The following is a 26,968-nucleotide window of genomic DNA, read 5'->3' as shown; positions in this document are numbered from 1 at the left end:
TGACGCGCACCAGAGAACTACGGTTCCCATGGTGCCGCGCGGCTCGGCGGCGCCCCGTGGCTTCTGGCGGACTACATATCCCAGCGTGCAAAGGAGGAGGCGGTGATCCCCCCCCCCCCCGAACGATCGCGGAACACTCGTCTGCCCCGTCAACCAGCGGGGGAGCGGGCGGCAGTAGCTCTGGGGGCTGTAGTTTCGCCCGCCGTGCTGGTGCCGTGCCGTGCCGGTGACGAGTTGCATCCTGGGAAAGCCGTTTCCGGGTTCGGCGGTGTTTGCCGCGCCCGGGCTCTGCGCCCAGGTTCACCTCGTCTCTCCCGACCGAGCCTTTTCCGCCCCCGGCAGCGTTTTGGCTCATCTGCCCTCCCGCAGGGGTTAAGGCTGGCGCCATGGACGTTAACCAGCCCAAGCAGGAGCACTTGCTGGCTCTGAAAGGTACCGACAGGGCGGCCCGCCGGTGCCCGCCCGCCCTCCCGGGCCGTTCGTACCGCGGCAGCAACGCGCTCCGCCGGGCCTGCTCCCTGGGGCCGGCCTGAGGGGCGAGGCGGGCCGGGCCCGGGGGAGACGCGGGGCGCTGCGGCCGGGCCGGGCGTCGTGGTCGGGGTGTGGGGGGGAGCGGCGCTGGCTCCCGGTTGCGAAGCGGTCGTGAAACAGCGTGTCCGTTCCGGAGGCGAGGCCGTTACTTCCCTCCGTTTCAGAAGGCGGCCGAGTAGGGAGCGGTCGGCGGCGGGGCGCCCGGCGGGGGGTGACCGAGGGCCAGAAGAGGGTGGCAGGGGCGGGATGGGGACGGAGGGCCCGGCACGACCCACGGGACTGCTCGGTGCGTTTGCGTTTTGCAGAAGGCTTTCAGCAGTTACCAGCGAATATTGCATTTAAATTTGCTTTCCGGTTCCCTGCTTGGCTGCTGTTTGGGTCTTTTGCCCCTTTAACCTCATGCTTGATGCGCAGCTACTGGGCTTACATCCTTGGTTCAGGAATCGCCAATAGCGAAAATAAAAACGTGTGTGTCTCTCGCATACCTTGCAGAATTAATACAGAAATCGAGAGAGCCCTGTAAAGAATTTGATTGTTTCTGCTGGCAGTTGGGTACCAGTAAGTCAGCAATTGAAACACTGAAAAGCCTGAATCTACTTTCACCTTATTTCAGTCAACAGACACAATATTTACTTTCCTTTTTTTTCTAACTTTGCTTGTTTATACAATAAATGCTGCTAGTTAAGTAGGAGTAATAAATAGTTGGTTAAAATCTCAATTCTGCAAGCAATTCTAAATCAGTGAGGCTGCTCAGATGGGTAAAGTGGTGCAGGTGTGTAGGTTATTTCAGAGCCTATCTTCTGCCTGTTTAGTAGTTTTACAGCACTCCTCAAGAGAGAGTTTTTAATGGGTCTGCATGTCACTGTAAAATCTGTTAACCGTAATTCAAAGATCAACGAGCCTCTTTTCATATATGCGTACACACACAATAAAGCCAAAAACCCTGAGAACATGAAACATCATCAGCTGACATTACAAATGCATTTTGATAGTAATTAATTAAAAGCAAAAAGTGTTATGATGGATCATTTTTCTTTTGTAAGAAACCAGTATAATCCTCGGGCTTGTATCGAATTTGGTGCAGTGTCCAGGCTGTAGATTTTGCAAAAGAAGTGAGAGAGGTATCAGGGTTTGTTCGCATTGTGACTATTTTAAACAAAATCTTGACAGTGTAATGATTAAGCAATCCTAGATTTTATTGATTTTAATATCATTGTATATTGCTCATCTCTGGCAGGGAGCCTGAAATGATTACAAACTTGTTAGGGGGGAAAAAACAGGAAAGGAAGAGAGTACATAATATGTTATGTTATGTTTCATAGTGGTGTTTGCAGTTTTCCCACACACATACTCCCCCCTCCGCATTTAATATAATCTTTGTATGAAAGAAGGCAGCAATATATGAAAATGTATGAAAGTATAAAGTCTTTAAGGACTTAATGAGTCTTTTAGTTACTCTAAAAGCCTAAAAAATTAAGGAATTAGCAGGTCCTTCAGCTAAGGACTGAAAGGGTGGCTGCATGTGTTGCTCAGAAGCTCTGAGACTAAAACTAAATGTGTAGTTCTGATATGAAATGGAAGCAGACAACTTTAATTTGCCTATATCACTTCCCTTTTGACCTGTGACTTTAAAAACTGTTATATTGGTCAGTACTATTTCAGGAAGGGTTTTTGTAACACACATGTTTTCTAGCTGCTTTATATGCCCTGCCTTAAAATGTTGAAGAGTAGGAGGAAAACACTTTAAAAAAAAAAAAAAAGGTTTGGTAAATTTGAGAAAATAGGCAGTAGTAATTTTTGTCTTTTAATATGCATCACAACAGTATAGCAAGAATAATGACGGATGGCAAGTATGAGGTGGTAACAGTAAAAGAATGCTCTTGGGAGGGGCAGTGTTGAGTAAACTGCGTGCATATGGATAATATTTAGGGTACCGAGGTTATGCTGGTAATGATGAAATACGGTTGCTAATGTTCAGCCTGGATAAAGTAGAATGTTCTGATATGTATCTCGCTTTTTTTTTACTACATGTTGTTTTTCTGTAAAATATCCTAGCAATGTTTTTCTTAATATGGTAGTATCTTATTTTTTTATAATACTTCTGCTTTAGGTCCTGTTTTCCACTGATCTTTGCAGCACGGGGCAAGGAAATTCATGTAAATAAGGTGTTTCAGTCTTGATTTGAGAATCCTAATCAAGAGACTGTTCCTTTTCTTAAGACTAACTGGATTCCTACTGTACAAGCATGGAAGTGGTCTTGCATTATCGACCACATCAGAGAGATCTAATGAAACTGCAGAAATTTGCAGAAGCAGCAGTGAAGGAGTTTCCCATTCGTCAGCTACCACGATTTACACCCTGGTTTCCAAATGATTTATACAGACTTCCCCTCAAACCAAAAAAGCTGCCACCTGTTATTTCTTGTGAGGAAGCAGAAGAATTGAAACAGCTTTCTACACCTTCAGAATATGTTACAGGATCTCCTGATTATGACTGCACAAAAAATCTCCTTGAGTTTCAGTCTAATGTGAAACATGGGCAGACTTTAATCCAAGCACAAACTGTTCAAACACCAATTAACTTGGAGAATCAAGGAGACCTACCACATAATGGAAAGCAAAAATTGAACAGGTCTTGGAGTGTCTCTCTCCCTAGCCCTAAGCTTAAAGAAAAGATTCTTCCTTTATCTCAAGAACTGCAAAATAATTTGGAAAGACTACAACTGCATGCGTTTTATAGAGCAAAATGGACAATTGAACAGTCTATTTGTAATAATCAGAATTTGGAGGACATCTGGATAAAACTGAATAGACTCATCAAGCAGAATGAATTGCCATCTTGCAATGCTACTATCCAAAGATCTGTGGGACAGATATGGATTTTCTGTGATATATTATACTGCGAATATGTTAGAAATATTCTTAGGGAAAAGCTAAGCCTTACTGATAAAATGAATTTGCTTGTACATAAATTTGGAATTATATTTAGTTTATAACTGTGAGATAGAGTTTCAATATAAAATTGCTGTCTGAAGTACTAGAGTTTTTAAGCAGCTTAGAATATATAAACAACTGATGAATTAATGAGCAGAAAACTACTTAATATTACTTTGCTACAGTTTTTTAACCATAATAAATATATTTATTTAACTTTGTTTTGCCAGGAGATTTATGAATGGTTCTATTAAGATTAGTAAGTTTCTGTTTGGCTTAGTACTGCATTTTGTAGCTTTTCTCTACCTCGGTGGTCTAAAGGAAAAAAATTAAAATAAAAATTCCAGACTATTATGCCAAGCTGTGTCAGACAATAAAATGTATGCTTTCAGTCAAGCAACGTACATCCTTACTGTGTGTCTTTGAATTTAGGAGAAGGAAAAATATTTTTAAGTGAGTTGTTATAATTGCTATAAGGATGTGTAACTATTTTTGACACTGAGGCTTTCAAGATCTGATTATTTCCTGAAAGTAGCGGGGGGGGGTGGGGGCGGGGGTGGTTTAATGAAGGCATAGCCCTCGCATGAAATACAAACTTACGTTCTATTGCGTGTATATGCTGTCTTAGTAATGTTATCCATATTTTCCCAGAAATACTAATGAAAGTTTCAGTGGAAGTTTTGCACTGAAAAATAATGAACAACGTAGCATTTGCTAGTTTATGACTTTGGTAATAAGATCTTTTTTTTCCTGATGTTTCTGGTCTTCTGTCTCTAATTATATTGGGGAACAAGAAAGGACTAACTTCCAGCTACAGGTCAGGAAATTAAGAAATTGGACTTCTATCTGTAAACCTCTATTTGTTGTCATTATGGAAAGTAAAGGTCTCTGAGGACTTGAGTGCATTTTATGGTGATAAAAGGCTAAGTTCAGCATGACCTTTTGTCACCTGAAAGAATACAGTGTTTCAAGGTCATGTTTCAAGGACATGACAAGGTCATTGTCCCTGCTCAATTCAATGTTTGGAGGGTCAGTAGAGCGGTTCACCTGGGATCAACATGACTGCAAAGGAATGTATTTCTAGGCACCACTGCTGACTCCAGATAATTTTGCTGTAGGTGGAGGTCAAGGTCTGTGGCGTCTAGAAAAGGGGGAAAATAAGTGAATGTTATTTGTAGGTTGTTAGATTATCATTAACACTGATCAAATAAAGTGCACATAAGTGTAATAGAGATCCCTCTGTGTAAAAACTAAAAATCCCCTTGGACTTTTACTTACATATTTCTTTTGACATCCTTATATTGGAATAATTATATTTTATTATAGGCATTACATATCTTTTTGTAGTTTAAAATTAAGGATATTGCTCAGTTTGGATCATTGGCATTTATTTCTAAACTTTGGCTCAATGTTAAGGGGGTCTTATATTGACATTTGGGGTGTTTGTGACATTTAATATTAACACGTAGAAAAACTGATGTAAAATGCTGTCTAGAGTAACTGAGGATCATTATTAGTTTTAAAGCTTATAAAGCCAAGTTATTTCACTGGAAATTATTTTTCTGAGCTTAACATAATAGTAACAAAGTTTCTTTGAGTGTCAGCATTTTTAAAGATCTAATAGAGTAGAATGCAGCGTGATTTGAGTTTAATTTAATGATGTATTTTTTGTCTAGGATCTTAGAATAAAAGAGATGAGGGGTCGTCCTGCAAAGAAACAGTATTTTCTAATATTGATAAATAATCTACATATCATAATTTATTTGTTTCTGACTTTGTTCCATGATCTATTTATTTATTTATTGTGTTAAACGTGACTAAACTCGATCTGTAACTATTCCTTCAGAAACAGTCAGCAAGTACTAGTTTATATGGGCTTACTGTAGATTTGAATAAAATTAGGTAACTACCAATAATACAGTCCCACTATATTTAATATAGCAACAGAAGTGCTAAACAAACACCTTACTAAACAGAAGAAGAGGTTGGTGTTGCTCTTCAGTGGTAGCTGTCAGCTTTCTGCTTCTTTGGGTTGGCTTGTATGTGGATAATGATACATATGCTGCTAGCTGTGAGCATCTCAGCTGGATAACTGCCATGTAGCAAAAAGTGAATGCCACATTTGATTTCTCTACAGAATTATTCAATCTTGGGTAGCACCAATGTACAAGCTGAAATCCAGACTTTCATTTTGAAACGTTCCAGAAATGCTTAGTTCATGTGTAATTCAGTATTTATCTTCATTTTCAGTGTTGAATCTGATTCTCCATTTACCCTGTTTCACATATTTTAGGGCTTTTTATTTACCTTGTTGTTCTAAGCCTTCATATTTTTCAACTTTTCACCATAACAAAGAGAATGTATTTCCTTTTTTACGTGAAAACTGAGATTTGTTTGTGTCGATACTAACTTGCATAGGTCTGCTGTATTGTAGTGTAAGTTCTTGTGAACCAATACAGCCCACTGCACCCAAATGTATATGAAATATTTGAGTATTTTACACAACTGTAAATAGTGAATGCTGACCAGACATGTAAGATGTGTAAAAGTACAATAAAGATAAAAACACAGTATGTGTGTCAGTGCAAGGATGTTGATTAACTTGTTGCAGTCAAGACAAATCCTTTATTTTTCAGTTTTCAGAAATTAGATGGTTTTATGTTTGCTAAGCTTCAAAGAAAAACAAATCAGTGATTTTTACATATTCTGTCCAACACCTAAGGTTACAAACACTCAACTTTGTTTCATGTGAATGCTCTCATAAGAAGCTATATGCAAGATTAGGGCCATTGGCTTATATGAATAGGGAGCAATTCTTTTAAGAAGCAACACCTTAAATCTGTAATACAAATAAAAATCATGCAATTCTGAGTATTCTGAGTTAAAATAGCCTTTGAAAATACCACTTTCTTTCTTTAATAGCAAGATCTCAATGACGTTGATTTTGTCAATATCAATAAAATAGTTTTTTTCTAAATGCGTTCCTGAGGTTTTTATGATGGTTCTGCTGGTTTGAGTTTAAAGTTTGTGACTAAAAGAAAAAGCGTTTGTATAAATAATGTAGGCTTTTAGACTTGTAACTCTATCTTGCATATGTTTGGGAGATTAGGGTGTAAATGCAATTCCTTATAGCGTGGAGTTGGACTGAAAGGGTCTGTACTAGTCATCATGTCCTGTTCTAGAGCAACCAGGATCACAGAACAGGCATTTAGCCTAGAAAAGTCCACAAAAAAATCAAACTGGTACACTTTTCCTGAAGTCCAGAAAGTACTTAACCCTGTAACAGCTATAAGACCATTAGCATGTAAGACTGAAAGCAGGTAGATGTTAGTGCACTAAGGGAATAAAGCAAGAGGGAGCAATGGTGTCACCAGTGCTCTTGTATCTCAGAGTAGCAGGAAATTTTTTATATTCAAAAAGGCCAGGTGATCCAAAAAGGTGTAACCCTTTTTCAGGCTGAGATTTGGTTGTTGTGGGTTTTTTGGTGAAAGGAAAGCAAGACAAAATCATACTTCTAAAAAAATAAATTAAAAAAATACTTGTTTCATTGACCTATGGTTTATTTTCTGATTTTTGCAGTGATGAGGCTAACCAAACCTACTTTGTTCACTAATGTTCTGGTGACTTGTGAAGAAAGAGATTTGCCAGGTATGTTGTTTTCTACTGACTGATTATTATGTGCGTATTAACAGGTTTAAGCAATGTGAGCACCTGAGACTTAGATGTCATAGGAGTCTTACAACCTCCCATAGATGGTAATCTGAAGCAGCAATATATTTTATGTTTGGTAATGGCTATAGGAAAATACAAAGGTGCACTCTACAGCTCTTGACCTACAGCTTTGAAAGCTTGGTGATGGTATTGCAAACATGTGACCTCAGTGTCTGAGCAATTAACACACAAGGTGGAAGGCAGTTGTGAGGGAGAAACATGTGACCTCAGTGTCTGAGCAATTAACACACAAGGTGGAAGGCAGTTGTGAGAGAGAAATGTGTAATTGTAAAAAGTTTGGTATTACTGTCATCTTTATCTGGAGAAAATGCCCTGGTAATTAGAACCAACGCATGAATGTTCTGGGGAAAATTATTTTGCAAGAATCACTGCTTTTTATTTGTGTTATGCTTGGGATACAGTCATAAATTGGAAATGCTTGGGTTGTCCCCCAGTAATAGTTGCAGTCTATAAGTCAATTATAAGAAAGAGGCAAAGGAAAGACTCAAGGAGACAGGATCATGTGCAAATACAAAACAAGCAAGGAAAGAAAATAAGTGGGGTTTATGAGTTCTGTTATGTAATGTGCTTTACTCAGCCAGAATTTCTCTTAAAGTTTAATGTTAATTTGAGCAATGCCTTTGGGATTGTGTACTGAATGGTTTATTAGACACAAGTGCATGGAAGAAAGTTATAATTTATAGGCAGGCCTATAGATATATATTTCATCCCTAACAAGTTGGTTGTAAAATGAGTATGGCTAAAATAAAGTACATCTGAATAAGTGATTGTCATAACTTATATGTAGACTAAGCTTTAGACTTAGCAAATATTTAGATACTAGCAATTTGATATTTCTACAGGTAGTTTATTTAACCAACTCATGAAAGATGATCCTTCTACTGTAAAGGGAGCAGAAACTTTGATGCTAGGAGAAATGCTGACTTTGCCTCAAAATTTTGGGTAAGAATGAATTATTTTAACTGTAACATGCAAGGTTTAGGATTCATTTAGCAATAATGTGTTTATTACTTTTCTTTCTTTTTGAATATCATTGTTATGCGATGAGATATTCAATCAGCTTAAAAATAATCTGTGGCTTGATTTATAATGTGACATAATATGTAATTGTCTGGTGCCTGATGTTCCTTGACTGTAGCCTGACTTTAAATGTAATAAGAATTGAAAGTCAAAAGAAATTTGCCCCTGAATTTCTAATGTAATGCACTACTATAAATCACATCTTGTACTAATAGAGTTTGCTACAGTGATTTTTGTGGGTACTGTAAGCTATCTTCTTACTCTTCTCAGATTTTTATCTAGAAAAAAATTCTGATTTGTTCTCTTTTGAAGTTGTTTGTTTTAGAAGGATGACATTTAGAAGTATGGGTGTGAACATGCCAAAGTACTTCTCGGATTTGATCTGGCAAGCGTGTGTGTGTGCATGTCTGTGTATATATATTATATTTTATATATATATATATATTTTAATTAGAACTTAAAGGATTTTCAGTGAAGTGATCTGTTCGGGTTTTTTTAAGTAACTGTTACCAAATATTTTATTTTTTTTAAACACAGAAATATATTTCTGGGAGAGACATTTTCCAGCTACATTAGTGTACACAATGATAGTAATCAAGTTGTCAAGGACATACTGGTGAAGGTATGTGAAGATAAATCTACTTACTGGATTTATGAAAAAAAAAAATTATCTTGAGTATGTTTTCTGACAATACCTTGCATGTTTGGAAATCAGAAACAGTAAGACATAAAAATAGAAATTATGATAAAAATATTTAAAGACTAAAATGAAAAACTAAGATTGTATTAAAAAAAAAACACGTTATAAAGCTTTTCTGGAGAACTGGTGTAGCGAAACTTCCACAGCTAAGAAATTTGAGTTATATTTGCTTACTTGCACTTTCAGTGAGGTCATCAAAGCAAGTCTCTGTAGAGCATGCATTGACTTGTATTCTGCTTATATTTCAAATAAGTTCTTCTCTAGTGCATTGTTTTTTTGCATCTTCTGCTGAACAAATAATACATTGAGAATAGAAATTCTGGAAGTAATTGTGGAACTCAATGTGTAAAGTAAACAGATATTTTATAAGCTGCATGTTAAAGGATTGGACCATATATATTTTAGAACTTGTCTTCAGCTTTGAGTATCTCATCATCTTAACATACCTTGGTTATATTATATGTATAAAAGCATGTAGGGTGCAAAATGCTTAGTGAAACCTAGTACTTTGTAACATAAGTTATTTTTCTTTAGATTGCTTTAAGCAGCTGCAGTTCTAACCAATGCTTTGTTTTTGCCCCCAGGCTGATCTTCAGACAAGTTCTCAGCGCTTGAACCTTTCAGCTTCTAGTGCGGCAGTGGCAGAACTTAAGCCTGACTGTTGCATTGATGATGTGATCCATCATGAAGTAAAGGAGATAGGAACACACATGTAAGGTTTTAAATTTTTCTATGATAAAATGAGCTTAAATGAAACTGCAGCACATGCATGCTATTCTGTTGCTGCTTTGATATAGGCACAAAATCTAAAGTACTTCAAAGTTATTTTTCAAAAAATTGTTTCTTTCAGCTTAGTTTGTGCAGTAAGTTACACTACGCAGACAGGAGAGAAGATGTACTTCAGAAAGTTCTTCAAATTTCAGGTATTGCATGAAGTATTCTACTTTTAATAAGTGGATGAATCTGGAAAACCCATTTTAAAACATTTGATACTTCAAAAGCACTTTTACGTACTAAAAATCTGTTTGACTTTCGAAAGTGAATTGATAAAAACTGTCGCTTGAAACTTCACATGAACCGATGGTTTCTAATTACCATGCAGTTAAACATTTCAGAAATAATAAATATTACATCTTGTAATTTTTATTCATTTATTGAGAAAGAAAAACCTACTTTATAAAAAAACCCCCTTTTTTAGCAGCCAGCTTTATGATTATGATTATTTTTAAACAGAACAAGTATTTTTCTGGCACATCTAACCTTGGAGTTTAGATTGTAAATTTCTGATTTTTCTTTTAGTGTGTGTAACCTTTTTTAAAATTGGATCTAAGTGGTTTGTTTTTTAAAGGAAACTAAGCAAAGCAGTCTAATGTGTTGTATCTGACTAATACCCACAGAAGTAACTGATAGAGTTGAAATGTTTTGTTCCGCTGCGCAAATTTCAAGACTTGAGAATAACTGAGGAAGGCAGGAAATTACTATTATCTGTAGACTGATTCTGGCAGGAAAGAGTCTATTTGAGCTGTGTATTTAATGGGTGTTTATTTTTTAGAGAAATATGCTGCGACTTGGATAATTGTGGGCTCTTTCCTATAGCCTGGAGGATTAGGTGACATGCTTTACTGAATACATTTTTAGATACTTTCAGAGTGTCTGGCAATACAGGAGCATTAAATAATTGAGACCTGTATCTTTTCCAAGTTGCAGGTGATTTCATTTTGCTCTTTTCTAGTACTCTCTCTAGATACTTCAGAAAAGAGCATTTCAGTCTTTAGATGGCTAAATTGCTATGCGCTACAGACAAAGAACACCTGAGTGCTGTTAGTAGTTGTGGGCCTTGAAATGGCAGGTATTCATTAGTCAAAGGTGTTTCCACCAATCCTAGGGAAAATCATTCCATATCAATTTTCATGTTACGTGCTCCTCTGAACCAGAAACTCGGCAGTGTTTCTTCATATTTATTGAAGCTGATTTTCATCTTTCTGTGTTTTGTCTTGTTCTCCTTGTGAAACTGTTTTCCTTTCAGTTTTTCCATTCTTCATGCCCCAGGAGTTCAGTATGCTGTCCCTCAGTCCCCTCTAGGCTTTCACTGATCGCTAACATATGTGTCTGCAGAATTCCAGTTCTCATGATCTCTCCCTTCCCTACCCTTGTTCTTGCCAGAGCCTTGTTCAAGATGTTGATTGGTCTCCTTTAGATTTGATATGGAAACTTATTTGTGCACATTTTTAAGGGGTCTACATGCATATTGTAATTTCTATGTTTTTTTAACTGAATCCAGCACAGGCAACTTTAATTTCAAAATAGCTAAGGCCAAGATCTGTCAAATTTGAAGCTCTTCCTTCAAAGAAGAAAGTGCAAGAGCTTCTCAAAAAGTATATATACACTTTAACACCATAAATATTCTGTGATTCATTATGAGAAAAACACTGAGCAATTTTGGCTGGGTGTTTTTTTTTTAATTTAACATGGAGACACCAGCTAGAAAATCTGAGAACAAACCAAAAGATTACAGAAAACTGAACAATATCTTTACAATGGGAATTAATGGCTGCTAGTGACTGAGGTGCCACCAGCTATTTTGTAACAACAAAAAAAAAAAACAAAACATTTTCTTTGACAGATCCTCAACTTTTTCAGTTATGTTTTCTAGGATCTTTTAAGCTGAACTGGTGTTACAGTTGGTTTTAAACAGCTTCGTTTGCAACCATTACAGGTAGTTTAATACTGATCAATAGCGCCTTTTTGTTCCAAAGTTTTCTCTTGAGTAATTAACACCCTTATGTTTATATGGAGAAGGAATGATTCTTTCTAGGGTCTGGTGGTTGTTTGGTTTGGGGGGGTTGTGAATGTCACTAATTATCTGATTTTTACTGGAATGCCACTTGAAATTTACTGGAATGAGTGGAAGGAGAAAGAAAACATCAGCATTTAGGGAAATTAAGAAGCTTACTGAAACAAAATATTTGGTGGGAAAAAAAAAACACTCAACCAACAAACACCTAAATGAAATTTTTATTTTTTTTTTTTTTCTGACTGGAGGGAGAGTTGTTATTTGAAAGATTTGAACATTATGCCTGTTATAATGCAAAAATCTGTGGAGACTACTTGATCTTGAATTCTTCAGGGCTAAAAAAATTGTTCACAGCTTGGAACTTTAGGGGTCTCTTAGGATGCAGTATACTTACATGTAAAGAAAAGAAAAGTTTCCCTGTGTAAAGGGAAATAAATGTATTCAAGATAATTTAAATCTGTTTTCATACAAGTATAATAGAAGATTATTTCTTTCAGTTATGTCAGTGTATATCCATTTCATATTGGAATGTGTTAACTGAAGTGGCTTTACGCACAAAATTGAAGCACTTAAGAACCACAACTTTATTATCACCTTTTATATCATTGAATTGTTTTCTCTTGCTGATTTAATCTCATGTGATTAAAATGATGTATTGGCTTTTTATTTCCTGTAACAGTTGCATTTTCAAGAAGGAAGTGAAGCCTAGTAATGATTTGTGCTTAAGCTAATCACATGAATAGTTCTCCATTTCATTTATTTTTAGAGAAGCCCTCAGCAACTTTTGTTTGCTGCAGAACACTGAAGGACTTGTAAATATTACATGGTTCTTGCTCACTCTTGAAAGCAAGTGCAGACCACTTCAGGATACGAGATGGATGTAATGTTATTTTACAGACATAGATCTACTTAGTGCACTGCATTTGTCTGGTTTCATAAGAGGCCAGTGCTTGGGTGGAGAAGTATTTGTTTTCAATTGGAGAAAACTGCTTAGTAGCAAAGCAGTCAAGTGTGCAAATAAGAAGCCGAGAGTATGTACTCTAAGTTGTGAGGTTTTAGCTGAGTTGATTGTATCATATATTCCATTATGCACCTGTTCTATGTAAGATCAAAAAGAAAAATAACACTTTAGTGAGTATCTTGGCACTTATCAACAGTTTATGCTGAAGCTGTCTGAGAAACCAATTGTCAATCTGTCTTTTTTCCATTTCATTCAGGTTCTTAAACCACTAGATGTGAAAACCAAATTCTACAATGCTGAGGTGAGAGCTGTGTGTATTTGGGTTTGTTTTGGTGTGCTGGGTTTTTTACTTTGTTAGGTGGTTAGATTAAAGTCAAAGAGCTTCTTAAGTACATCTTTCTGAGAAAGATGATCGGTTCTAAAGGGAAAAAAATAGGTGGTGGGGTTTTATCATTTATTTTAAAAATAAATATACTGTTGATGAAGTGGGGAAAGGGATGGTAACTAAGGCAGACATGTCAGGACCTTAATGCAATTGACTGACAACTTTGCATATTTTCCATTTTCCCATGAACTCAAATACTTTCAGTTATTGCTTGTATATTTAGGCTGATAGAGTACTTACTGTAAGGGAGATTAATTGTTCACAAAGCAGATAATAATTTAACAGATTGGGGAAATTTAAATTTAAATTATTTAACAGAGTGGTCATATTGACATTGAGGAAATTTAAATTTATGACCCTTCTGTTGAATAATTTAACTTTTAGGTTTGTGGCAGTTATACACAGTACTTCAAAACTAAATTATCGTATACATGCCTTGTATATTTATTTGGACATACTTAGGCATCTCTCTTTAGCTATTTATGGGAAGAATTTTAGCTGAAGGTGACACAGATAGTGGAAACTCTTACAAATTACATACAGCATTCTTTTTATTTGTAGACATTCCCTGTGGGTATATGTATTATACAGGCCTGTTGAAGGGTATAAACTCCCACAATATCTCATTATATAGCAAGTTAGGAGATGTTTCCATCATTATCACTCACCTGCTTTGTGATAGTGAGCAAGTAGCTTAATTTTGTGAGCATTGTATTCTCTATTGTTTGTACGAAGTTCAGGCTGATGCTTGCAAACTACTTTGAGAGTTTCCATTATGAGTATTAATCTTTTTCCATAACCCCTGAAATATGGTCAACTATTACACTGCTAGTCATTTGGTTGAAAACCTTCATTAGTATTCTTAAACAGTTTGAAGCAGTTTAAAAGATAGAGTGAAGTTGGAGGTGGTTTATGTTGCAGTGAATAGTAGATGGGAGAAAAAGACTAAAGTCTCAGTGAGAGGAGAAGAAAATATAGGGAATTTTGGCAATTAGAAAAATAACTTGTCTTAAGCTAAGTAGAGAGTATTTTGCTCTCCTGTTCATAACTAAGTGGATATACATGCTATGAATTTGCATGTAGAAAAGCAGAGAGTCTCCAAGTCTATTGTTCTAATTATTTACCTCCATCAGTCACACCTGGGGTTCATCATGCAAGATCATGGCTATAGAGGTGTGGAAGGTATATTTCTTTCCCTTCCTGACAGTATCAATAGAGAAAAGAGAAGGGAGAAATAACAGATAAGAATTTCTGCTCTACAAATGAGGATTCCAGATGCAAAGATCTGTTTTGTTCAGAGTTGTGCAAGAAATTTTCCATAAAGATTTTCTCTCTGCTGTGAATGAATAGCATGTAAATTGTGAAACATTTAATATATAGCATGTAATTTATTTAGAGGGTGGATAAATCAAGGCATAGGTCGTAAGTGATTTAAGTATCATAGTACAGAGGAAAAGAGAAAAACATTTTCCTAAAAATATATTGGTACATGTATCTAGGCCACAGGCTTCAATTCTTAGGTTGACCAGGTGTAAGATACCTGAGTAGGATCAGAACGTAAGCACATAGCACTGGTCAAGTGCTTTTTAGAATTGGTGTTATCTGTAAATGGGAATGTCTGGAAATGTCTCCTGCTGTGATTTAAGAACAAAAATAATCCGAAAAAAACAGGTAATTCCTCTGGGAACAAATTAAACCTCTGTTTTGTGCATGGATTATGTTATTGTTTCAGATAGAAAATATGTGGTAGGGGAAAGAGAGACAGATAAATTAAATGTTGCTGTCTCTCTATACTTCACTTGTAAATTTTGTGTTGTGCTGAAACACTTCATAATGATTATGGGAATAAAATCCTCTTTAAGATAAATTCTGGGCAAACTTTTGGTTTGGGCAAACATAGGTTTGACGTTCTTCTCTTACAAAATGTTTTACTGACTGGCCTTGATACAGGACTTAATAAACTCCATTCTCAATTAGCCACCAGTTCCTCATGACAAAGATCTATGAAAAGCTCTGGTGTCTGAGCTGATACCTGTGGTTTTTTTGTTTTCATTCCCCACCCCACCCCTGTAAAGGTTTTAAAAGGCTGCTTTGATGCCTTTTGTTATTCCTGTTCAGGAATTTATGCAACTCCTACGACCATAGTATCCATACAATTGATTGGGAAAAATTTTTTTTTTTTTTTTTCCAAAATATTTTGGATGATATTAACTGACCAATTTTCATTTGCCTAGCAGACTGATATAGTATCATTCATATTTCATTTCTGAAAGTATATAAAGTGCTGCTATGTGTTGTGACCACAGAAGTCAAAATCAAAAAAAAAACCCCTAGAAATAAGCCTTTGGTTAGATGTATGTGATACTACATTGCTGTCAAACCACCAAGACCTTCATACAGAATATTAAGAAGGACAGTTATCCTTGAGAGCAGAGGAGAAAAAAAAAGTGTATGTCAGTTATTAGTTAACTAAAGGTCTTCAGAGGTTGACTAACCGGTTGAACTGTTACCATTAGTATTACAGATGTGATGCTATCTATTCATGAAGTCTGTCACTAAAATGATTTTCTACTAGAGATTTTAATCCATAATTTCATTTTTTTCCAAGACAAGGAATGATGCTGAACCTTAATTTTCTTGCTTGTTGCTCGTATTGCAGTAGCATCCAAATCAAGTTGATCACTGAAATTCGTGCATAGAACGCATGCCCTGTCGCCCTAACCTGCTGCAATCCTGAGAGTGAATTACCTGCCCCAGTCTATAGAAAGTCTCTCACTGACTTTGGTGCGCCTTGGAAAAGGCTCTGGAAAAGGTTCTGTTCCTGCAAACATGCCTAGGGAGACGAATAAGCAGACACTTAAGAAAACGAAGTTTGCAATTAAAGTTGGATTTTTGGAATGATGGAGATTCAAAAAAGAGGTTTTCCTGATCATGTTGTGCCAAATTTTGTTATAAGCTGCAGTATTGTAGCTTTGCTAGAACACATTACCAGATTATCTTTATTTTGAGATGTGGGTACTTCAAATGTAAAATGACAAGGACTGTTTTTCCATTTCATATACAACCCATTGCATGGATTTAAATTCAGGACAAACTTTAAACCTGCTCAAAAACTCACTCTCTTTTTTGGGTCAGTTTGTTTATCATATCTTACCTGTGACTTGTGTGCCTTAGGCTCTCCTTTGGATTGGTTCTGAAGCAAAGCTAGTAAACCATGTAACCATACTAGCTATAACTTATTAGAAATGTAGTTGTCATCTTTGTTTGCATCCATTTTTATTTACGTTTCTGTCTTACTAATGCTATCTTGTTTAGATGGTGCAAAAAAAATGCAGAAATGCATTTTGTTTGAAAGTTAGCCTCCTTTTTCTTTAACATTTAACCCTAATTTCTCTAATGTGTTCTTTTTTTATTTTCCCATTAGAGTGACCTCAGTTCTGTGGTAATTTTTATTTATTTTTTTATAAATATATATGCTTTTTAATTGCCTATCTGTCTCTGTGCTTGTTGTTGACATTCTTTTAAAAACATAATGGAAAAGCAATGTTTGTTCTGCATATCATGAACTGATGTTTTCTCATCTTTAAATGTGCAGCTAATCATTTAAATGGTTAGCTCTTTCTTTAATACCCATTGTTGAAACTAAAAGTTGATTATTACAGACTCTTGCTTGTGAGGGTCCTCCTATAAAATACCTTACCAAAATTTGATGAGACAAATTATTTGAAAATGGGAGTTAATCCCTTCTAAAATTTTCCTGCTTATGACCCATAGAAATGTAGGTCTTACTACAGCACTGCTTGTGTAAGCTGTGACAGAACTTTTCATGTCTGGTTGGTGGAGACAGTGGGTTTGAGGAGAGAGCAGCAGTTGGATGTTCTTCCTTCCTTTTGCTAGCTGGAACTGCACTTTCCAACTTTAAACTGCATGTAACAGTTGATGAGTTAGTATGATACTTCTGCAGTCTGATTTCACTTTAAGGTGTGCCTTGTGTTAAAATAAACTGCATTCTTCTGAAGTACTTAAGGGTTTTGTTTTTTTTTTTTAAACCACGTGATATTAAACCAACTTAAGAATAACACAAAACTAATTTGCTTTTTCATTATGCCGCTTGTTTTTTCCTTTTCCTTTCAAATTAGCTTTTTTCTAAATTTCTGCCTATGGTTGCTGCATTGAAAACAACTAAAACTTGGGTAAATGGACACTTTGAGCAATGGATTTATGGGATATAAACAGTATCAATTTAAGTGACAGGTAGTGGTAGTAGTAATGATTACTGAGAGCCATGTTTTAGTTGGGGTTATTTCCAGCTGCTCCTGCAAGTGTGAGGTCTGTCCATAACCCATGGAGCTTGCATGGTTTTCATTACTCTATATATGCTATTATCTGGTTTGTGTTTAACATGTTTATAAGGCACAACAAATAGTTCCAGTACCATTCTGTATTCCTCCTTCTAATGCAATGCCTTTTGAGACTAAAAATATTCTGATTATTTTGTCCCACTTTTATTTTGTAATTTACAAGCAGGACTCCATTTGTATAATGAAGTAACTTATTTATACTGATTAAAAAGAAACTGTAATCTTCCTTCCACCTTCCCCATAAAAATACTTTTTAAAATTTATCATAGCTAAATACCTAAACTGCTTCATACTGAATTTATAGAATAGAATGTTTCAGTTGGAAGGGACCTACAATGATCAGGTCCAACTGCCTGAATCAGTAACTCTCTTGTAAATGCAGATTTGATACCCCCCCCCCCCCCCCTTTTTTTGATTGGCACTTCTTTGGTTTTGTTTTTCAGTTCTCCAGGGGCTCATATCTCTAATAGACTGAGCCTTGCATAATTATTCTATCCTGAGCTTTTAGAGCTGCAAAGTGACTTCACTGGTCTGCAGTTCCATAGAAGTGAGGCAAAACCACCTCTAGTTCCATGTTTTTTCAGCTTCTAAAGCTTAACACTCTGTAGCTTTCATTCCTGTGCTAGAATTGGTCTCTATATAACATCTTCAGGCATTAGCTTCATTTAACAGATAAGTCTTATAGGATGTTTTGAAGGTAGAGGACCAGTTAAACTGTTGGATGCATATAATATTGGTAACTATTGGCATGATGAAGCTGAGTAAGGGAGGAGGCTGGTTTTGGCTTTTAGCTGGTACATCAATGTTTCAGAATAATAATAAAATTTCAGAGCATGTACCTGAACTATTTTACTTCAGTTAAAGAAAAACACACACTTTAATTTAATTTTTTTTATACAGCTTGATGCACTAGCAATCTGGCATGGCATGTCATTGTGCACTGCAATTCCTTACCATTTATTCGATTTTTTTTCTTTTTTAATAATTTGGTTTAAAACTTGAGTTGATGAAAGTCTTGGGAAGTGGTGCATTACAAATAAGCAATAGCTAGAACATAGCAAAATTATCCCACATCCATTGTTTGGCAAAACACCTGTTGACTAACACTTTTGCTCCTATTGTTACTGGGATTAAGGTTTTTTCTTGCATTAATTAATTTGATTTGCAGGCATGAACTAAACACATGTGACTTTTTTTTTTTTTTTAACAATAGGACTGTCTACTCTTTAATAACACTAATCATGTTTTCATGAACTTGCACTTTTGCTTTTTTCCAGACAGATGAAGTGTTTCTGGAAGCTCAGATTCAGAATATCACCACCTCTCCAATGTTTATGGAGAAAGTGTCTTTAGAGCCATCTATGATGTACAATGTTGCAGAACTGAACACCGTTGACACAGCAGGGAAAAGGTATGTTCAGATTCAGGATATTTGACTTTGAAACTCTTTGTATTATGACTTCATGAGGTATAAGCATTACAGTTAGTGAGTTGCCTGTAACAGGATTGTACTTCTTTGCTCAATTAAAAATATCAAATTCCTGTTATGTATTCAGCTGGAAAAGCTGTTACAGTTTTCTTTTTGTAGAAACTATTCTTAAAACTTTGTAATCCTACCTAGTAGAGAAATCCCCAGTTTAATCCTCAAATAATTTGTAACATGGATGACATGGTAACATGAGAACATACTACTTCTTAAGTATCTTCTATGTAAAATTTAGCCCACATCTGGTTCTGACTTGGTCTGAGTATATATATAGCTTTACAGCACCCATCTGACTTGTCCTTGCTTCTTCCTAGCAGACTGGTAACTGTTTTCAGTTGTTCTAATCAACATCTAGCAAGGCAGCAGTCAAGGTGAATCAGTGGAATGCCCTTATAAGATCTTAAAATGTAAAAATTGTCATGCTGAAATAAATGAAATGTCATTTAGTGTCAATTATTAAAACACCAAATACCAGAAGAATTGTCTACTGTGTTCAGTAAACTGTTGTGGATACAAAAGCTTGTGATATCTGGGTAAAAGTTAACTTTGGCTGTTCGTGCTTTGCAGTTGCTTGGGTTTTTGGAGCTGATGTTTGGGTGCTTCTGCAGTGGGGGCTAAAGTGAAAATTCTGTATTCTCCTTGCCTGTCGAAGGTTTTACCTGCAGTGTAGTGGAGCATTGTTCTGACAAAGTGTTTGCATCCGCTGTAATGGTTCTTGTCGCGAACAGGAATCTTAGGCTCATGACACTGAGATTTACTGGGGGGGAACCAAGTAGCAGAAGTAAAATTACCAGCATTGTTGTTTAAATGCTAAGATGCCAGATAATAAATTATAATGTAGCAAAGGGGATTTCCACCTCGGTTCTCTCTTGCTCAGATGAATCAGGATTTTTTTTTTTCCCCTTGGTCCTTGATGCTACATAAATTCTAGAACTCTTTTCTGCTGTGAAAACAAAAAAATACTCTGTGTTTTGCCATGAATAAAATACATACACGTGGTAAGACCGGTGAGGAATGGCAAAAAAGGTTGGGTTCTTAAGTCGTCTTAAAAATGTTTAAATTAAGGCCAAATGTTTTTTTTCTTTCAGTGAGTCTACTTTTGGCTCAAGGACTTATTTACAACCTATGGATACACGTCAGTACTTATACTGCCTAAAACCAAAGCAAGAATTTGCAGAGAAAGCTGGAATAATAAAAGGTGTAACAGTGATTGGTAAACTAGACATTGTATGGAAAACTAATCTGGGTGAACGAGGAAGGCTGCAAACTAGCCAGCTCCAAAGAATGGTAAGTTTAACTTAAGCATCAATTTAACTTAGCATCCATTTTTAAGGCAACTCGTTGAACAATTTAATAATGACTTGAAGGAAAAGTTCAAGCTGCTTACTTTCTGGACCTCATTCTGAATTCACGTGTTTGTATACATATTTGAGAAAGTTATTTAATACATTTGGTCAGTGAAGTGTGGAAAAACACTATTCTGAGGGACTCTAGCTGAACAAAAGCATTATTGTTCCTTTTGGTCATGTGAATGGCAACACTTTTTGTGTTTTTGAGGATTTGTTTTCTGGCAAATAACATGCCTCTTTCTTTTTTCACAGCACTGAACAACATAACTTAATGGATTGTGCACTTGAATTGCCAGAGTCAAGCAACCTATGTAGCAAAATACATTGGTTAGAATAAAATTAACTTCTTGGATGCCATTTGGCAATGAACTGAAAAGCACTGACAAAAAACTCCTTTAAGTATGCCAGGTGTTGACACAGAAGTCTGCTCCCTAATTCATACAGACTTTTTAGCTTCAAGTAACAATTTTTATGTATAGGATAATACTATTTTATCTTTCATGTCCACAGTTTTGATTGAACCTGTTCTATTCTGGTTGATTTAGAAATTGTTTATGAACTTTAAGTTGTAATTATTAGCTTGCTTAAGTCAGCTGCACAGCCTGTCTATGCTAATGCCTAAACCTGACTTGCATCTTTTGAATTGAGGCTGGTGTAATACAGGAGAAAAGTAAAAAAGCTTTGACAATTGACTCTTAATCTGAGTTTGCAAAGCTTGTAATTGGGTTTCCACCTCTGTTTCTCCCCCTACCCCCATCTTTTAGTAAATCAAGCAATTCTGTAGGGAAATCACATTGACTTGAAACTAGGCAAGCAAACTTGGATCCTGGAAATTCACAGCTAAATCACTAAAACTTGTTTTTAATTGAGTTGTTAAGTATCTCTGTAGTCCCATCAAATTAGAAAATGCCCTTTTTTCTAAACTTACTCCTGCTACTTGGAAACTTGTTGCTTGTTTTTTAACTAATAAACTGTCTCATTTTCAGCTGACCTTTCCTATCATTTCTCTTTAAAGACAGGGTTTTTTTTCCCTTCCCTAAATCAGTATTCTCTCACTCTGCATCCCTCATTGTTGAACCTTTGAGAATTGCACTTGAAACACAGTGGTGATTAACACACCTCCACACACTAGGATTAGTTTTAGTCATCCATCATTCTTTTGTGCTAGTGATTAACAGAGAAACCTGAGCTGTTCTGTGTACTTTGAGCAACATCTGTCTTTGGAAAAGCAGCAAACAGCTTTTGGTTTGTGTTCCCTCCCCGCTACCCTGCTGCCTGCTTTGAGTTGCAGTGCAGCTCCCTCTTGTCTTCTCCTCCTCTTTTAAGTGCTATCAGATTATTTCATGTCTAGGCTCCTTTCACCTTCTATAACTTTCCTCTTAATCCAATTACTAGCCCTATAACTGTTGTTTCTCCCACAGGCCCAGAATTTTACCTGTACTGTGCCCCTCTGTCACTGTTCTGGTTCAGATCAGGAATGCACTTTTGAAACAAGTATCCTGGATCACCACCATGTACTGTAATTTGGGTTTTTTTTGTGAAGTGGTCTCGGAATTCACAACTACATTCTTTTGGCGTGACATTAAACCAGACAGATGCATGTCCACAGTATGCCAGGGGTGCTCCACCTGCTGATGGGCATTCAATCCGGGACTAGACTACAGCCAGTCCAAAGTTAAAGACCATTATTCTTGAGTAGCATAAGCAAGGAGTTGTCTAGTTGATTACATACTCTGAGCAATTATATTTTTTGGATGAAAACTATTTTCTTTCCTTCTGGTGTTACTGTAAGGCCTTTACCTGTAGCCATCAGTTCTTGCAGGTATCTCATTGTTAAGGCCAACAGGTATGTACTGGTTTAGGCCTTCTCATCTCCTCTGATCCTGTCTTGATTTAGTCAATTGCTGCTAGGTTTATTCTATAAAATACTGCTTTTTTTTTTTTTTTTTTTCCTTAAGATACCTCTCTTAAAGGAAGAGTCTACTATTATGGCAAACTACCTGTTGTTGAGGAAACTGGGTATAATTTTTCCAGCAGATCCCTTTCTGTCACCTAGTACAGCTAAGTACTGTACTTTTTCCAGTGCTGGATAATTACTTCTCTTTCTTGAAAGGTTCCAAACTTTTGTTGCTCCACCGGTCTGAAGTGTCTATCGGGTTGAGACCCCTTTGCTTATTCTAATGTCCAATTTAATATGCTTTCTAAAATGTTATTTGTCTTTAGTCTGTAATGAACTGTATATGACTAAAGCCTGTTCCCAACCTGTCAGTCACTGGCTTTCTGGACCTCATCAGGAATACCTTTTAATCAAGCTGTAAATGTAACTTTTACTACAGCATCCTTTTATCAGCAGAATTGGAACATGTGTGACAACTAAGCCTTATTAGGCAGGACAAATTTTTCCCTTTTTTTCCTTACGTTCTATCATTTGTGGGGATTGAAAATCTAAAGCTTTTTATCTGCAGGTTGCCACCCTGAATCAGCCCTGATTGGCAGTAACTAGGATATCTGTCATAGGTTTGTTAGTAGATCATATGAAATGTATTTGTCTCTTGACAGAATTGGATAGTTGACAAGTGTTTGTATCATGTGCCTTTCTGACTGGTGGCAATTAATTATTTTGGCAGAGGCTTGGAGGACTGAAATGGCAAGGAGAATGATCAATCTCTTATTTCTTAGTATGTGGAATAGTGGTGGGTTTATGCAGGAAAACTATACTTACATTGTCCATAGTATATCTGTCATCTGCCTAACAGAGAGGTCTTAGAATAAAGCTGATCTTCTTGGGAACTGTACATGCATATTCAAACTTTAAGGATATGAACTACCTGAAAAACTTAGTAATAAAGATCATCCTTGTCTAATGAATTGTTAAACCTATCAAGAAAGGTGGTCATCGGTAGTGGATGGAGCACGGCTGTGATTTGGGTACAAATCAAAAGCATGAAGCATCAATCTTTCTTCAAATTCCCCTTATTCCAACCTTGCTGCAGTAAGTAAAACTTGAGTAGTAGAAACTTCAACTTTACTATCCAGCATCTAAGAATATGCATTCTTGTACCTTCTCAGGCGCCTGGTTATGGCGATGTAAGGCTTTCTTTGGAGACAATACCAGACACCGTAAATTTGGAAGAACCATTTGACATTACATGTAAAATAACAAATTGCAGGTAATGATGTCATGTGATTCTTGTGCTTTTTCCTGAGTGGGTAAGTTGTGGGTGTCTTTGTTTCATTTTTCAATACTTTCTCCTGAAACAATTCAAACCTGGTCTTCATTATGAGTTGTAGCAACATGAACCTACCTGAAATGCATTTTTTACATTACAATAATTTTTAAAAACCTGAAGAAATTAAAAAAAAAAAAAACAACTTCTATCATGATCTGTTAATACTATTTGAACTAGGAGGTTGTCAAAAATCTGTAGTGGAATTCTATGGAACTGGCTGCAATATCACTTAAGATTGCACCCCATCCTTATATCACTAATTACTTAGTCTAATAACAAAATGAGTGTGTATATAGGATTTTAACTACAATTAATTTTATCAGAATAAATGATGCCATTTGTATCCAGTTGATTATACCACTAGTTCTGCACCACTGCTAGAATGCCTGCTAAACATTGTCACTGTAGTCTTCTGTACATCTTTATCCATGTTTTGACTTGATTTGTGTTTACACTAGGGTCTACAGTAGCCCTTTATAAAAGGGTTGCAAGGGTGACATTTAAATAAAGAAATTCTATTTAGAAGGTGAAGCCAGGGACTAAAGCATCTGGTCTGGACATGCTTCTCATGAAAATCTTGTACTCCATCCAAAATCTGAGCAGTATTATGTTATCCAGTATTGCTAAACCCATGACAGGATGCTCCTGTTGGACAAAGCTATATGCAACTGAATTACTACACATCACAGTAAATTTTGCTTGCTGCCTTGTAATTATTTATAAATGCTTGATTAACAGTAACCTGAATAATAAAGTAATCAAGCTTTTACATGTCTGCAGTCCTTGAATGCTTAAAAAAAGCCCACAGGTTTATTCTTGTTTTTCAATTTCTTCTAGCAGTGAAAGGACTATGGATCTTGTTTTAGAAATGTGCAATACTAATTCCATCCACTGGTGTGGAGTTTCAGGAAGACAACTTGGAAAGCTGCACCCAAGTTCATCCCTCCATCTTGCACTTACGTTGTTGTCTTCAGTGCAGGGACTGCAAGTAAGTCTTTATAGTATACTTTTGTTATAAAATAGCTGTTTTACAAGCTTATTAATTCTTTCTAATAACAACTTTTATAAATATTTTCCCTTTCTAGAGTGTCTCTGGCTTAAGACTTACGGACACATTTTTGAAGAGAACATATGAGTACGATGATATTGCGCAAGTCTGTGTAGTTTCTTCAGAATTCAAACAAAGCTGAAGAAAAAATTCTGTGTTTCTGCTGGGCTTTTTTTGATCAACTTCTTGATGTTTTTGCACCTGAATCGTGTTAAAATGTGTACAAACAAAACCAAATCCCTATATATCTATAAATGTAACTATGCTTATTTAATTCCTCTGAGCATTTTCTGAATGTTTAAAATCTTCTGAAAACATGCATATACATTTTGTCTACTGAAAATAAAGCCTTTGAAAGAAATGTAGCTCTAGCAAATCATATTGCATTAACATCACTTTAGGGCAGGGGGATGAGATTGTTATGGAAAAAGTAGCACTTTGTACTTATTTTTATTTTAATTATTTTTTAATATTTAAACATTTTAAAAATTGTGGTTCTGACAAAACTGCTTCAGTTTGAAGGAACTGTTGTTTTACAGACAAGTTCCTGGAATCCAACCCCCTAAAAGAAATACATTGGTGTACCTGGCATTGCAGTGTATTTGCATGGTACTTGCATAGCCATAAGAACTAGAGCCTTGTAAAGGCATGAGGTGAGACAGTGCACCTGGCACTGTTGAGGTGCTAGCAGCTAGAAAGTGGAGTATCAGCCAAAAAATGTGCTCACTCCTTGGAAAGGAGTAGTACAGCAAAGCTGTCCCTATTAGCTGCACTCTTGTGCAGAGTTGTGCATCCCTGCAATACAGGCCATGCTCTGAACAGGCATGTTACTTCCCAATTAGTAGGGAACTGAAAACTAAAATAGCAAAACTCGGGCATTTTTTTTTTATTGTTAAACTGAGGTGGTGCAAACTGTTTTCCTATCCCAGACGCATTTAAGTAGATTTTTAGGGAAATGAGGAGAAAACCCCTGCCTGGCTGCTCTATATCATGTCCTCCAAAGCATATGCAGGAAGAAATTCAGGACTTGGTTAAGCACTGAAATGTACTTTTCTCTAGCTTTGTTTTGACAAAAGATGGAAATATTTTTGACTGAAATATCTAAGGTCACCCAAAGGTAGCCATTTAATACAGAAAATAGTGACTGGCTTTCCTAGTTTAACACTAGTTAAACTAGGGTTAAAGATTCTACTCAGTGGCTTGTCATATTTCTTAGCTACCATATTGGCACTTAGCAACCTTAGTTAGTTTTGACAGTATTTTACTTAAGGCTTTCCTGTGTATAAAATCTTTAAGTGTAGAATTCAATTTTAAAATATTGGATAAATTGAGGGAATGAGTCCATACACAGAAAAAATAAAACTATATCCTGCACATCTAATAAAATGCCGAGCAACCACCATAAACAGGTATTTTAAAGAAGGCAATTTACCTGTTACTCTAGATATACCAACAAACTAAACCAGTAAAACCACAACTATCCAGACAAAAAATGTAAATAACTTTATTTATAATCTATTTCCAAGTTAAATGGACACAAGTTGAAAGAGATGTAACCATAAGGTAATAAGAGGTAGGAGAGATACAGAAAGGGTAGACAAGTTGCATTTTGCCAGTATGATTTCTGTAGCCCTGAAACAGCATGTCAATCCAGAGCTGCAAACTTAGTTCTTTCTCAGTATGCATGAGTGATTTTACTTTGTACTTGTTACATAACCAAAAGTGCAACTGAAACAATTTCTAAGCTGAATATTTCATTAGGTGTCTTTATGATCAGGCATAGTTAGAAGAATATAATTCCATGCAAGCAGGTTACAGGAGTTTACAATTTGAGTGCAAAACACTTTTTTCTCTAACGATTACCACACTTACATGCTGATGGAATAGTAATGATACAAACCCAATTAGGTGTTAAGTGCATACTTGCTCTGTTGAATGATAAACTGCAATTGACCTTAAATTTAAGCAGTATTTATGGGGATTGTGGTTTACCACTTGATCTAGCAGGATGAAAAATTTTAGTGCAAAATGAAGTGCAGTTATTACACAGGAAAAGATTCCTTCCTCATCCTGTGATTAAGACATATTGCATGACTGCAAAACAATCTAGCCTATTCAAGGCAAAACAGACTTTAGTATAAATGATCCCTCTGTTCCTGGTTCCCATGGAAAAGCATGTAATGACAGCTCCTGTTATTGGTTTCACTGTTTTTATTTAGGCTATAATGCCCTTTCTGTTAATGTACAAGAAACAAAGAATGTTTACAAGTTAAGTATTGTGCCAGTTGTAGCACATTCCTAAAGGGTTAGCTACTGCCATCAATGTTTTAATAAATACCCTGGTTACATATTACCTGTACTGGAGTAAAACCTAAACATGACAATATTGTAGTATGTGAAATGAAAGTTATCACTCTATAAAGATGATTTCAAGAGTA

General features: G+C 36.3%; 2 protein-coding genes across 6 annotated transcripts; both read left to right on the top strand.

Annotated features, from left to right (window-relative positions):
• The first annotated feature begins 204 nt into the window (after window positions 1-204).
• Window positions 205-26,968, top strand: TRAPPC13 (trafficking protein particle complex subunit 13). Of its 4 annotated transcripts, none has more exons than XM_030003234.1 (13): window positions 205-432; window positions 7,044-7,112; window positions 8,039-8,138; window positions 8,754-8,838; window positions 9,501-9,628; window positions 9,767-9,839; window positions 12,928-12,972; window positions 16,481-16,498; window positions 18,695-18,828; window positions 19,992-20,190; window positions 23,322-23,422; window positions 24,323-24,470; window positions 24,568-26,968. In XM_030003234.1, exons 1-13 carry the CDS (start codon window positions 387-389, stop codon window positions 24,670-24,672), a joined length of 1,251 nt encoding a protein of 416 aa, XP_029859094.1. In that variant the 5' UTR covers window positions 205-386; the 3' UTR covers window positions 24,673-26,968. The 4 variants fall into 4 exon arrangements, with proteins under 4 accessions (XP_029859094.1, XP_029859093.1, XP_029859096.1 ...); XM_030003233.1 differs by having other exon boundaries at window positions 24,320-24,470; XM_030003236.2 differs by lacking the exon at window positions 16,481-16,498.
• On the top strand, window positions 213-6,037 carry SHLD3 (shieldin complex subunit 3). 2 transcript variants are annotated; one of them, XM_030003238.2, is made up of 2 exons: window positions 213-432; window positions 2,642-6,037. In XM_030003238.2, the coding sequence occupies exon 2, from the start codon at window positions 2,777-2,779 to the stop codon at window positions 3,524-3,526; it is 750 nt and encodes a 249-aa protein (XP_029859098.1). In that variant the 5' UTR covers window positions 213-432; window positions 2,642-2,776; the 3' UTR covers window positions 3,527-6,037. The 2 variants fall into 2 exon arrangements, with proteins under 2 accessions (XP_029859098.1, XP_040976965.1); XM_041121031.1 differs by lacking the exon at window positions 213-432 and adding an exon at window positions 442-706.

Source organism: Aquila chrysaetos, chromosome Z (assembly GCF_900496995.4).
Source record: "Aquila chrysaetos chrysaetos chromosome Z, bAquChr1.4, whole genome shotgun sequence".
Lineage (NCBI taxonomy): Eukaryota > Metazoa > Chordata > Aves > Accipitriformes > Accipitridae > Aquila > Aquila chrysaetos.
The sequence above is the reverse complement of the archived record's forward strand: the minus strand, read 5'-3'. Positions and strand labels throughout refer to the sequence as shown.